Source organism: Polyodon spathula, chromosome 20, assembly GCF_017654505.1.
Source record: "Polyodon spathula isolate WHYD16114869_AA chromosome 20, ASM1765450v1, whole genome shotgun sequence".
Lineage (NCBI taxonomy): Eukaryota > Metazoa > Chordata > Actinopteri > Acipenseriformes > Polyodontidae > Polyodon > Polyodon spathula.
The window spans coordinates 29,032,742-29,047,452 of NC_054553.1; the positions used below are offsets into that span (position 1 = coordinate 29,032,742).

Here is a 14,711-nt window from a genome sequence, read left to right on the forward strand (position 1 = left end):
TTACTTATTGTCTCTTCTGCACTCAGTCCACAATATATAGACCTAGATCACGTTTCTAGCATTTTAGGGAGGTGGAAATGTGAATGTAAATGTGCTGTATTTTGACAGTGAAATTGTGTTCCCAGTGGGTTTAAAATTGGCAGTTTTAGACGGTCTTTTTCAAACAACTACAACTCCCAGCATGCTCCAGGGCTGCTGCGCCTGCGTGTTTTTAGCTGTCATTTTGCCCAGAGAGGCGAAGCTGGTCCAGCATCTCCAGACAGGGGAGAGGAAAGGGGACACAGAAAATGCAATGAAATGATCTGTTTCCCTTTATTCACAATGTGTTTCCAATTGCAATGAAGGACAGGGCTTCTCATTCTGAGGATAACCGCTTGCCGAAGAGCCATTGCTGTTTCTCATTGAGAAATGCCGTTTGTGGTTCGCTAAATGGTCTTAACGCTGAGAAAAATACATAAACGATGAAGAAGCAATTTAATCGAATGCGACAGCTCGCCAACCAAACAGTGGGCAGGTAAGGTAAACAATGATATATTTTACCCCTATTCTAAGCATTCGTATAAACCTGCCTGATATATCAAGGTTTGCGGGATATGGTGGACAAAAGGGGTTATGGTACACATTTGTGAGCCTGCTATTAGTTGCAGAATACTGGTCCTTGATTTGTGATAAATGCAATGTTTTTTTTTTTGTTTGTTTTTTTTTTACACTCAAATGCACATATTTCGATGTGCTACGTTTTGTTGCTAATAAAAAATGCGTCTGTACTTTACGGTATGGGACGCAACTGTGTTGCTGAAATGTTCCAATGCAATTTTTTAGCCCAAAATAAACCGGGTGGGGGTGATGAATAGTAATAGCACACTTTATCGTTCGGTAATTATAGTGCCCTGTATGTATTTGATTGGGGGGAATATTCATGTTAATCATTTTAAAGCCGCATTAACATCGGATGTACTAGGTCATTCATTGCACTGTTGCAGAGTCGTGATGCTTGCTCACAATATGGGGAAAATATATCGACGCTGACGAATCAGTGCAGCCGATAGAGATCGTCAGCATTCTGTCTTGAATTTACAAATGTCGTGTGCGCTTCAGTTCTCGTTAACGACCAGAAATATGAACCATTTAGGTAAATATGCAATCAGGGCAAATGTTGTCTTTGCGGCGGTGCGCCTGTGACAAATTGCCCATACGCTTTCCTCCTGTCAAACAAGATTTGCATGGCATCTGACATGCACCGCATTTCTAATAAATAAACTTTAACGCAGCAGTATGTAAGTGGTTTACCTGTTACGTGGTTGAAAAATTATTCTTCATGGCCGATTTTTACTGCTCCCTAATAGCAGAATGTAATACATCACAGCATCGTGTAACGCAAGTGGGAGGCCTTAACCCCCCCCCCTTCCCTTAGCATAAACAGACCATTTTGTTTATAATGGAAGCTGTTTTATTTAACCTTTATTCTTTTCTTTACACTTTGCATTCGATGATCTCGGCCTTCAACAAGCGTTACAATGCGCATTTCAGGTCGTTTTATGTGGGTTGTCTTGATGCTGGTAATCAGAGGAGCTCCTTGACTTGACCAGGGCGAATCCTGGCTGGCAAACATTGGACACACACGCCTACTACAGTGTCAGTGTTACAGTTTTACAAGCACATAATGTATTGTATCATTTTCCAAAGTGCTTGTCTATTCAGTGTTTCCCATTATCTGTTGTTGTAGAAGGGGATAGGCGTGTGGTTACAGTATTGTAGATTTTGCTAAAGTCATGTATACAAAACCGAAAAAATGACATTCCTTTGCACTGGGCTGCAGTAGACTGGCGTATCAAATGGCATGTGAAGGAATACTTCTGTGATATTCTCATTTGACACAGGTCACCTGTTTACACCTAGTGGATGAATACCTCATTTTTACAGTTACTGTGTAAGAAAAAGGAAAGCTAGCTCTTTTCAGTTTGAGCCCATGTGGGTTGTGACTGAAAGTGAATCCCATCAGTCACCATTGTGCAGTATAATAAAACATCATTTTGTTTTCAGAGGTGCCCTGGGTTGGGAGTTCAATATCGGGCAGGGACAGTTGTAGTCCTACAGCATTCCACAAGAGCAGGCTCAGTCAGTTTAGTCCAGCACCTCATAATTGATTCTCTTAATTCCTTACAACATTTAAAAGAATTGGGTGTAAACTGAAGCTTTGTTTCTGTATTCTAGCCTGCGTTTTGAAAAGTCTTGGCTCCTGCATCTTTAAACATTCCAGGGCCCCTTCTGTTTTTGTTGCGTATGTAAAATGTCCAGGGAATAAAGTCTTCAGCTGGTCTTGCTGCTGCACAGCACTGCTGCCCAATCACGTAACATCTATAACATCCAAGGACTTTTCCATCAGCTAGCCTGAGACACACTGAAAAACTGCAGGCATGTGATCTGAATGCAGATCTGACCTGAGCATGAAAGAGGTGTTTGCATGACTTAATTAGATTGAATTACACTAAGCGCTGCTGTATTTGGTTTGTCATGGAGAGATCAGGCACTGAATTCCTTTACTGAAGTAAATATATTTGAAATCATGACTGATTTAACTGAATATGGAAACCTGCTGTTAACAAAACCTTTGCCCACATTGAGTTTCTAATGTGATCAATGTTTGCGAGATTAGTGGCCCTGAATATCAAAGCTTTTCCGATGGTTGGGGAGGTCTTTTGTGGCATGGTTTTACAAGTGTTCTAAGCAAAGATCATAAAGGGCCAGCAAGGATGAGAACAGTCGCAAAACCCCAATTCTGACCCAAACCCAAGTGTGAAGGATGTTATGCAAATGAAGTGAGTACCTAATTAAGATTATCACTCACAGCTTCGTCATTCTTTGCCACTGGTTGTTTATGTGATATCTTATTATGCACTCCTGTTATTAATTTTCACAAAGTGTGTCGGTTTTGTTTATCTCTGCCTTTACTAGCTTTCAGTTCCACCTGTCCATTGATTGAAATCCTGAAATGATGTAAAAGCTGTCATTTAGGTTTTTCGTTTAAATACTGAATAGTTCTTTTCACACCTTTTATGTAAATTCCACCCATTCCGCCTGTCAGAAAAGAGCCGAAAAGTGTTTCCATTTTTTAAATGGAAACAACGTTCTGGATAAGAGTCGGAGACGGCGAGTTTCGGACTGTCAGAAGACACTTTTAATATTCAGGGCCAATATTACAACACATCAATCATGGTTGCAATAGTACAACACATAGTTACCACCAAACTGGTGCACCGCCGTGTTTTGTGTAGATCTATATATATATATATATATATATATATATATATATATATATATATATATATATATATATATATATATATATATTATATATATATATATTTAATATAAAAATATAAAAGGTTCTCAATAAATAAAAAGGACAGTGTTCTGGTGGCAAAACAGTGTATCAATATATTTCAATAATATTACAGTAATCAGTTCAGTATTGGAATTGGGAATTGATTTTCAGCAGTGGTATAATCCAAGGAGCCTAGGCACTGTGGAACAGCACATTCAGCCTGCAAGGTATTGATTTCCACTGGGAGCCAGGGAGTGACGTCCCAATTAAAGGAGGGGAACCTTTTTGCTCTTACAGCAGTATCAGAACCAAATTGCCAACGATTTGCGGCTGCAGCCCTCCTGGCTCATACCCTGCAGCCCTGTTTGCAGGGCTTTGTTTAAATTTCTTGGAGAGACATTTTGTAATGTTCAAAGGTACGATTTGTTCTGCATGCAGACCTTGTAGGCAGTGAAGCTGAATCTATTGAATCTGAATACTGAACATGCTGCATAATTGAGTGGCATAAATAAATACTGGTTCTGGGCAGAATTGAGGTTTACAAAATAAATAAACCAAAACAATTGGCCAAAGCTGAAAAAGTACATGTATACAGCACAACTACAAGGACGCAATTAAATCTAAATGCTGCCTAAACTTTAGTTACCATGCTCCAATTACTGTAAAAACAAGGGATTAATAATGTAAACTAATGTAAAACTTCCTGTGCCAGAACATCCGTGTGTTCAATAATTGCCTAACCTGTTTCACAGGGACTGTAATTACTGAACTCATGTGAATTTAGCAGGTGGGAGACACTTGCATTATGCAACAGTAATTTCAATTATAATTACAATTACACTAACAAACAACTACCCACATTAGCATATTGTTTTCTAAACAACCAAGCAATAATCGCAGATACAAATACAGAAGCACGCTAGCTAATTATTATTATTTTTTTTTTAAAACATGGGGTCATCGATCAGTTATAGGGTATAATTACAATTACAATTATGCAGGTGTGCCCAGGCTCGGTTAGAATTACGGTTCCATTGTAACTGCTATTAGTTATGGATTGCACAATTCCAGTTGCAACTGAACCCAGTTCTGCTGCCCGCTTTAACATTTTACAGTTCAGTTTTCTTTTCGCTTACAAACACAGTGAAGCAAACCGTGTCACAGACTAGCTTCGCTTAGCCATTGTGTTTCTCCACCTATGCTGAGGTCACAGCATAACACAGGGTGTGTCTGTTAAAAAGTTTAACTCATACACAGACGGTGGCCATGCATTTGCCTAATTTAATTTCTAAAATTTTCCCCTCAGACGTGAGCAAACACGAAGATGTTTGGCATCAATCCTGCTTCATCATGACAATTCGAAACAGTTGCAAAAGGAAGAGAAACGGGACAAGGGGAAAGACACGAATGAACCAAACCGCAATTCAAAATTGGTGTCTGATTTGTTTGCACCCTCCTTTTAGGGACTGCACAGTAGACCTGTCTCAGTATTGCTGCTCTCTGTACTGTCGGTTCTGCGTGCTTGCTGTTTCTAAAAGGATGCCACCTCTTTAGAAAGGGAAACGCTGTTTCCAGGATAAAAAGAGGGACGTGTTGTTTTTAGCTGGTTCAGCAAAAGGAAGAAGGGAAATGTGTTTGCTGGTAGGGGCTGTGCATCACAGGGGTGGATGAACAACAAGATTTTCAGAACTGAAATACAAATTCCAGGAACTTTTCAAGCTCCTTTTTCATTGCTGTGGTTGAATACATAAAACTGGTGAAACCCCTGGGGCTAAACATAGTAAGAAACTCCATGAATACAGTTAAAAAAAACCATGGGGAGAGACCTCCAGGACAGGAATGACTATTGAAATGTCCTTTAGTCCAGGAGCATGCCTGTGTTATTGTTTTATTATGCATCATTTTGTGTGTGTGTGTGTGTGTGTGTGTGTGCGCGCACGCGTGCATCAGTGACACGATTCAGGTCTTGTTTTAAAAAGATCAGGAAAAGCACACAAGATGTTTTCTTGGTCAGTAAAAACGCTGACGTTCCTTTATCTTCTCTTTTGGACCCTGTCAGTTTTACATTGCCTTGTTCTTTTCTGTGTTCTCTGCTGACACATTGCAGTTTCCACTGACTGTTGATTAGGGATTCATTGCACTCTGAGACCAGCTTAACTGCTGCTCCTGTTTGCGCTTGAATAGCAAGGGAAAGCAAGTGCCCATTGAAAAGGAAAAAAGCTAATCCAGTCCCTAAAGCTAGCGGAATTTCAATACTGCAGTGTGTCATGCAGTTTAATCATTCAGTTTTAACATGAAGCAGAACAGTTTGTAAAAACAAGTCAAAGCATGGGCATCGCCAAGGATAATGACCGTCCTTCATAGCTGATGTGCAAAAATGACACGAAATATAAGTCTGCAATGCATCAGTAACTACTGTTTTCCCAACCCCTGTTAAAATGCATACCTTCTGTGTGAAATGTAATTAAAAATTAAAAAAATAACTAGATTCTTTATACAATGTCCCATATTAAACCTAGCATCTATATTTATTTAATGAAACTAGAAGCAAACCGGTAATTCACTGAAATTAAGAGATACACAGTAAACACAGTAATCTTGCATTTAGTGATGCTTGTCGCACATATAGGTTTATAAACGCAGCATGTATGCATTTGAATGAATGAATTGCAGGGTTTTTTTATAACAGCCATTACGGTATTGAATATAGCTTCACTAATCAGGCAGTGAGGACAGCTCTGGGAAGCTAACCAGTTAACCTGTATTGCCAGTGCTCTCTGGGTTCATCCCATGCCTGTTTGAATGCTCAAAATCCATTGCAAAATGACTGACTTGCATACTAAGTAAGTATGCATGAAAGGATATAAAGTGTTAGAAATTGTCTGCTTAATATAATATTATGCTGTGGTTTTATAAGTAGTTTCAGTATCCTTGTCTGCCGGTCTTGTTTGGAATTTCTGGCCGGACATTTGGGGTTACTGTCTTAACCCTTCCTGGGCTGGGAGGTGGAGATTTCCAGCAGTCCAGCGCAGACATCTGCTGTGGTACACAGTAAATCATTGTGATTGGTTTGTGATAATATTAACTGTTCAAGCAGTCAAGACGAGGTTAGCTTCAGATTACCTAAAAAATCAACAACTTATACTTGATTCATTGTCTAACCTTTTTCCTTATGTGTGCCTGTTGCGCTTTAAAAGTGGTTTGGTTTCATTGAGAAGGAGATGTTGAGTGAGGAAAGAGAGCAGCTGGCAGACATGAATATTAATATCTTTGAAGGGGGTTGAAAGAAAGGCCAGTGGTGGCAGCCTGACAGTCCCCTCTCTCCTAGAAGCCACAGGTGGAGGTGGTTTGACAGAGGAAAGGAAGCATACTTAAATAGAAGGCAAGTCACTGCCCCTTCTGGAAGACTACATGAATGAGAAACTCGGTAACTAAGGCTACAAGTCCATGAGAGTGATTTCATAAAGGTTGCAGAGCAGCAGCAGGGGGAAAGGAAGACAGTAATTCTTCCAGATGAGAAATCATTAGCTCTGCACAGTTTTAAAAATGCCGTGTATGTTTATGTTTGCGTTTTCATTTTCCATTCCTCCTCTGCTAGCGACGTCCTCTGAATCGCGCTTGTCTGGTCATTCCGGTCAGGTTAATAAGAACTGAAAGCGGTATTCGCTCTGAAAAATAAAAGCTGATCATTTGTGGCAGGGGTTGGTTAATGTAACTACTGAGGCATGATGTTCTGATTTGTTGCTCTGCAGTGTATCCTGCTGCCCAAGAGCCTGCAGGAACACAGATGCATCACAGCTGTATGGATGCCTCATCTTATTCCTGTTTGCAGTATTTCAGCATCTTTTGTTTGGAACCACAGGCGAGAACTATGAGCAGGCAAACAAGAAGGAAAAAAAGGCAGGGGCCACTGGCATCTGTGTTTTGAGGGTAAAAATCATGATTTGATTTATTGTTGTTATGTCATTTTGACCGGGGGAGGGCGAGGGATGAGAGAGAAAGAGGAGTGGGGGTGAGTGTATAGATAAATACATATTTCTGTGGTGGCATATTCATAAAGGGAGGTAATCAAGCGTCTTTCGTAATTGCATGTTTGTGTGGGCATGTCAAGGGTACATTTTCCAATGTAATTGCCCTGCTTTGCAGAGCAGAATCAGCATAACACATGTTAAGTGTGAAATGGAGGATATGTGATGTGTCTGAGAGGGCAGTTCAGAAATATTCCATGAGTTTGGAATATATGATGCCACTCATCTCGTGAGACTATTCCTGGGATGAGCCGGCATCGCTCCATGAGGTTTTCATTGAGAATCTATTAATTAGTGGAGTCCAATTGCCACCCTAGTAACTACTCAAGGTGAAAAGCAGGGGGTTCATTTTAATGAATGCAGACTGTGATGCTTTTTATTTATTTATTTATTCGTTCATTGAAATGACCAGGCAAATCGCGGTGTTCCAAATTGCTTTTCAGCTGCAGATCTAAGGAAGGCAGTTTTCCAAATTCAGCTGTTTAATTTAATATTATACAGACTTTCTTTTCCATACGTTGTGCTTGATATATAAACAGAATACCCATGAACGTTCACAATGTGCTGTTGTAATTTCTCTCGCCTGAGGATGGTTGTGAACAGCTCTTTGGCTGTGAGCTCCTGTAGTCTGTGCTTGTCCGTTGGTCATCATACATGTTGATGAGAGTGTGGAAAGGAATCTTGGATGAACTACAGTGCCGAGAAAAAGTTTGTGAACCTCTTAGAATTTTCACATATTTCAAATCTAAAATGTTATTAGATCTTAATCTAAGTCCTAATTATAGATAAAGATAACCTGATTAAACAAATGACACAAACCATCAACATTTATTTATCCACAAATGATTCAACATTCAATGTCCATGTGTGACAAAGTATGTGAACCTTTAGATTCAGTAACTGGTGGCACCACCTTGAGCAGCAATGACTTCAACTAAGCGTTTCCTGTAACTGTTGGTTAGTCTCTGACATCAGTTTTGAGGAATTTTGAACTGCTTCAACTCTGTGACATTTGAGGGCTTCCTTGCTTAGACACCTCGCTTCGATGGGGTTTAGGTCCGAATTTCTTCTTCTGCAGCCATTCTTTTGTAGATCTGCTTGTATGTTTAGGATCATTGTCTTACTGCATGACCCACTTTCAGTTCAGCTTCAGCTCACGCACAGATGGCCTGACCTTCTCCTCTAGAATCTTCTGATACAATTCAGAATTCATGGTTGTGTCAATGATGGCAAGCCGTCTAGATCCTGAAGTAGCAAAGCAGCCCCAAACCATCACACTCCCACCACCGTGCTTGACGGTTGGGATGAGGTTCTTCTGTTCGAATGCAGTGTTTGGTTTTCTCATTGAGGCCATAAAGTTCTACCTTTGACTTGTCTGTCCAGAGAACATTGTTCCAGAAGTGTTATGGATCATCTATCTGCTCTTTGGTGAACTTCAGACAGGCAGCAATGTTCTTTTTAGAGAGCAGTGGTTTCTTCCTGGCTACCCTTCCATGATCACCATTCATATTCAGTCTTTTTCTGATAGTTGAGTCATGAACACTCACTTTAGCCAAGGTAAGAGTGGCCTGCAGAGCCTTGGATGTTACTCTGGGGTTCTTTATACTTCCTTGATGATTTTCCGGTTTGTTCTTAGAGAGATTTTAGTAGGCGACTGCTCCTGGATAGAGTGACTGTGGTCTTGAACTTTCTCTATTTGTAGACTATCTGTCTGACAATGGATTGGTGGAGCCCCAAATCCTTAGAAATGGTTTTGAAACCCTTTCTAGACAGTTGAGCATCAATAACTGTTTTTATGAGGTCCTCAGAGATTTCTTTTGATCGTGGCATGACGTGTTTCCACACACCTGTATGGTGAAGATCAAACTCACAAAGTTTCTGATCTTTATAGAAGGTGGGGCCTCCCAAACTCACCCCTGAAGATCTACCTAATTATTTAAACATGTTATTCTAATTATCCCCTTAATTGAGCTGATAAAACCAGGGGTTCACTTACTTTTTCACATACCCTGAATCTTAATTACTCATTGTTTGTCTAATTCCTACATCATTTTGTTTCAAAAGACATGGAATTGGTTAATATATACCCTATTGGATATTTAAAAAAAGACAGGCTTTGATTCAAGAAAGCTATCATGGTAAAACTATGGAATTTCCATAATTATCACTGGGGTTCACAAACTTCTTCGCAGCACTGTAGTTCTGATCTGGAATGCCTTTACACTGTCTTTCGTACTGGCTTCATTATTCTCTTTCCACACCATCATCAGCATTTAGTAATGCCAGAGGAATCAAGGAAGTCAGGCTTCACTGCAAGCACCTCCTAACTGGGGAATGTGTTTGGTGATCCCTGAACTGCTACACTCCTTGCTGCTCGATAAGGAGCTGGTGGCCTTAAATACCTGACTAACATGACAGTGACGCATTTACCACAGAAGCCAAAACTAAATCTTATACTAAAACCGTCATATCAAAGGCAGGGTTATTTTTGTGCTGTAGTTTTTTTTTTTTTATGACTGTAAATCACACGCAGTGACAGTCGTTCAGTTGTCCTCTCATGAGATTAGAACTGGATTTGTTAATGAAGAAAGTTTTTATGCATGTTTCTACCATGCTTATACGATGCATTAACCACTTTCCAACCCTATCTTGTTACCACGCCAATTCTTTACTGTGCTTTACTATGCTTTGCAATGCTTCTATCACGGAATACCAGTAGACAAGTAGACCTTTATAAGAGATCAACACAGTGCTACAGAGTGAACTTTACAATAAAGGAGTCTTATAGAAACAAAATGTATTGCATTTGTTCTTATGCATCTATCTATCTATTTATCTATCTGTTATCTTGTGTACTCCATGTTGAATCAAATACAGTTGTCACCAATTATAAAAAGCCCATGCAACCCCTCTAAAGGGTTGTCACACCACAATTTGAAGTTGATCCTAGGCTTGGCGTACTTTCATTTAGTCCAGACTAAACGCCTGTGATTTGGGGTTTAAGCGACATCAGCGTTGTGTATTGGTAGTATCTGCAGTAGTGAACTTTCACACTTATAGATAACTGTGCGGAATTCCTGTTTTAAATGCATTCAAATGAGTTCCCTTGGTTATTTACATGAAGTACATTGTGGGATAGGTTCTAAAAGCTATGTACTCTAAATCGTCATTTAGTATTTTTGTTTTTTCTGTAAGGGTATGACCCAGGTATATGGTTTCACACGACGTTTGATTGTGACCCGAGTAGCGAGGACCCGGGTAGGAGAGCCAGTGTGAAAGGGGCTTTAGTTAAACATCCAAGTTGTTTATTACTGCATGTATCTACTGCCCTAATGATTTATTTGCAGATATTTGACAGTCAATTCAGATTTCAAGAAATTGCTAATTTTTTATCTTCATCGTGCACTCTTATCTCTTAGAAACAAGGACATTCGAGATATGATAGAGAACAAAAGTGATGGGGATACAAACGGTAGAGCCCTCAATATCTGCTGCTTTGTTTGGAGAGCAAGGTCTGCTGAAAAAGAAGCTCACTAGCACACCAAAGCAGCGTGTTCATTTTGAATGCCAAGTAAACATGAAGGCTCTGTTTTCATATGGAGCGCTAACGTTACTGATGAGATGAGATGGAATCCAGCGGATCATTACAGTAGCTGAGATGCCAACCCCTTTGTCCAAAGCCACTCATAACTCAATGTACAGACTCACAGAATTAGGGGAAAATAATACCCCCAGAATGCTTTGTAGATAATCCCTTGCTATTGCTACCAGCATAGTAACCCTTGACCAATGTCCCAGTGATGCCGCCATTTAACATGCAGAATTGTGACGTTCTGTTTGTGTCTCTTTTTTTTAACAGCAGCAGAACATGATACTATGATACTATGCAGCCAGTGAGTAAATAGAAAAGGCACTTCTTTTGCATGGCACCTTTAGCCATTCCCAGATTTGCTATAAGCTTAATAATATATAAGGGTCTCATTCCCATAACTGCAGTGTAATCTGCCAAATAAGAAGAATTTGCTATACTGTAAGAATTGCATTTGGAGTGCTTGTCCTTCCAGGGCACTTAAGTACAGCAGAGCTGGTAGAATATGCATAAAGTTGTGAAAGTAGCCTTTAAATAAAGAATGCGGTCTGGGGTTCCCTTGTGGCAATTTCCATATACAGTGTTATAAAATATATAAAACCCTCTTTGTAACAGTTGAAAACAGTTTCACAAAATCATTCCTGACTTGGGAACATTTAAACAGAGCAGTAATAGACAATCTGGAGTTCTTCCCTTTACTCCAGTTGCTGAGCTCTTATTTTTATTTTCTTTGAAACTGGTCCACGCGCATGGAAACAACATGCAGTCGTTTGATTTGATTCAAACAGATGGAAATGTAATCCGGGGCTTTGCTCTTGTACCTCCAGTGGGTCTGAAACCTGGCATTCCAGCCAGTGCAGTGTTCCGAGCTGTGTGTTTGGAAGACTTAGGAACACCTATCAACCGGGTTTGAGTTTCTATGTTTCAGAACCTTCCTGGTTTTATTGTTGAAATGACCAGATGCCATGAGTGATCAATCAGGCCCCTGGAAATACTGCTCTGTTACTGTAACTCATCACAGCATGAAGAAGTCACACCTGCAGGTAACAGGACTAGAAACGCAGAACAACTGCTGAACGTTTTACTAATATACAGTACTTGATGAAGTTGTTTCTGAAACCCATGTGCAAGCTGTCAATTTAGAGTTCAAAACGGAGAGCTAGCTGTTTACTACCAAACTTTGTCATTAGCACTCTTTTTTTTTTTGTAAAAGTAAGAAACAAACAACAAATACGATTCTAAAATGGATAAGAAAGAAGTATAAGCGAAATTAGCTTAACAGTAGGCATGACAATAATGTTACAGCAGCACCACTACGACTTCAGCGGTGTTTTACTGTTGTTTTCCCTTTACAAACAAACAGCTGCATCTAAGGCTTTGATTCCCCTGATCTATCTTGCTATGAAAACTGATTACGAGCTAGAACCGAGACTGCAAAAAAAAGTAGACCGGCTAAACGGCATTGCAAAAGGCTCTTTTTCCATAACCTGTTGCAATCCGTTACACACACACACAACAAGAGGCACACAGCAGGTTTCCTAATGCTATCGAACTGTAGCCAATGAGTTGTAGTTGGATTATGAATTGCAGGTTATCAGGTCGCTCTGATGGTTCATGTAGATTGTGTTGATGGATCATCATATGGGAGCAGTACGTCGTGGATCCAGGACTGCTGTAAGGAGAATTGATCCTGGAGAAATCCCCAGTGGGTTTGCTGCTGTAATTTGAGCAGTGTAAAATGCAGGTCTGTCTGCTCAGGAGTGGCTGAGAGTGAGTAAGCCTAGCAGATTGCAGGCTGTGTGGAATTACAGCTGTTCAAAAGTACTTATTTGAAATGTCTTCATTATAAAGTTCTAAAACAACTCCACAGTAGAAGCTATAAAGAACTGTCAAGTGACATTAGCTAATGGAGGTATTTATTACAAATCCATATTGTATGCAGGTGCTCTCCTAGCTCCAGAGTACCTGTAGTTGTTGAGGTATGGATTTGTGTCTGTTCTGAGAACAAAGTATGCGTGCTAGCCACAGGTCAGCCCTGGCAATGTAATCTGTATGCTGACGTTTGGTCTGAGCCATTATTTGGATGTTATAAAGGAATATTCTGTGTGCATGTGCGTGTGTGTGCGCATGTGTGTGTATGTGTGTGTATGTGTGTGTGCAAACTGCTCGGGTCAAGGAACAGGACTGGCAAGCATTTCGGACCACAAAGATCCCATCAGAACCAGGCACACACAGATCTGAATTGCCCTGGTACTTGAATTTATATTGGAGTGTATATTATCATTTGTTAATTGGTAGCTGTGTTTTTTGTGACTCATGTTTAGGTAGGAGCTGAATATATATGCAAATGAATAATTTGTTGGTGTTTTTAATTAACCTGCATGTCTGTATTTCTCAAAGCATGCGTGGAGTAATTAAAACCTGTCATGCTGCGGCTGTAAAGTGGCCGTGGGAGATGGAAAGAGAACAAATGAATTGAATAACATCTTATTGTGTTAGTTTCCTGTGTTTGAGCCTGTGGTCGCACAGTATATTTTCCGCTGTATATTATCCTGTCATTGGGCTCTTTCTATTTATGTGCATGTCCCCTTAGTAAACGCGAGTGATCTGAATATAAAAAACTGCAGCACGAAAACCGCATTCATTTGGGTTCCACAGTGAAACTGCAATATCACTCAGCACTGTGGGACTGCCTATTAAAATATTAGCATCCTGTGCTCTCATGCTTTGTCACTCAGAGATCCCCTCAATAGTATTCCAGCCTTGCATCACACTGCCTGCTATCTGATTGCTGTACAAATACAAACATTTTTTCCTACTGAAAAAAAGATAGTTTGAATATAGTTAAGCACTACTATTTAGTTATTTTTTTTGCTTTTCCTGTGGATATACTATATATTTGTCAGTTTACCCTGGTTTACCATGTTTATTGTTATGCTTTACCATACCTCGCTATTCTTTACAATGCTTACCTGTGCTTTACCATGCTTTCACTGTGCTTTATTACACTTTGCTTCACTTCTTTTAACTATGGTAAACTTTTCTGAAGGTAGTAATGCTAATAAGTGAGTCAATAAACAACAACAGGATTAATACAGAGTTAAAGAGCGGCGGTATTTAGGTCAGCCACTGCTTAGATCATTAAAATAGACCCCAGAAAAGAAAAAAAAAATTGTGTGTTGAACTAAATTGGATTTGGAATTAAGGTTTGATAAGAAAAAATAAATAAATTAAGCCGGAACAGCTATAAAAGCCAGTCAGACCAGTAATAAGCTCTGTCTGCCGTTGCAGCCCACGAAAGCTGTAATAAGAATGTTTAATCCTTTCTTTATTAAAAGGACCTGTGAAAAGTGTGTCATGAAACTACACTACGTGCGTTCATGAACAGCCAGCCTTGCATCATTGTACACAAGGGTTTTGAAAATCCCAGGGAACTCCAGCCTGATCTTGTGGGATTTCATTACTGTCCTTGGAGTGTAGCTCTATAATAGCGTGATACTGTGCGTGGATACAATATACTGTGGGAAAGAAGTGGGTTTCAGCCATTGTTACAGCCTGTATGCGCTAGCTTGAATGGTCATTCAATACCATTACAGAGAAGCCATTTGGCAAGGTACAGAACAGACAGCCACCGACCGACTGGAGTGATGCTCAGAGAACCACTGTGACAGGTTTACTAGAAAGGGTTAGTGGAGGGGGGGGGGGGTGTTGTAATGTTTTCCCTTCCGTTACTGACCTCTTGCAAATTAGTTTTCCATCATGTCATGGC

General features: G+C 40.0%; 1 protein-coding gene across 9 annotated transcripts in view; it reads left to right on the forward strand.

Annotated features, from left to right (window-relative positions):
- Window positions 1-228: 228 nt before the first annotated feature.
- LOC121295786 (rho GTPase-activating protein 44-like) overlaps window positions 229-14,711 on the forward strand; it is a 46,163-nt gene continuing 31,680 nt past the window's right edge. For all 9 annotated transcript variants that reach the window (XM_041220826.1, XM_041220832.1, XM_041220833.1 and 6 more), the window contains exon 1: window positions 229-514. In XM_041220826.1, the coding sequence (XP_041076760.1) occupies window positions 462-514 (53 nt within the window). In that variant the 5' untranslated portion in view covers window positions 229-461. The remainder of the gene's footprint in view (window positions 515-14,711) is intronic.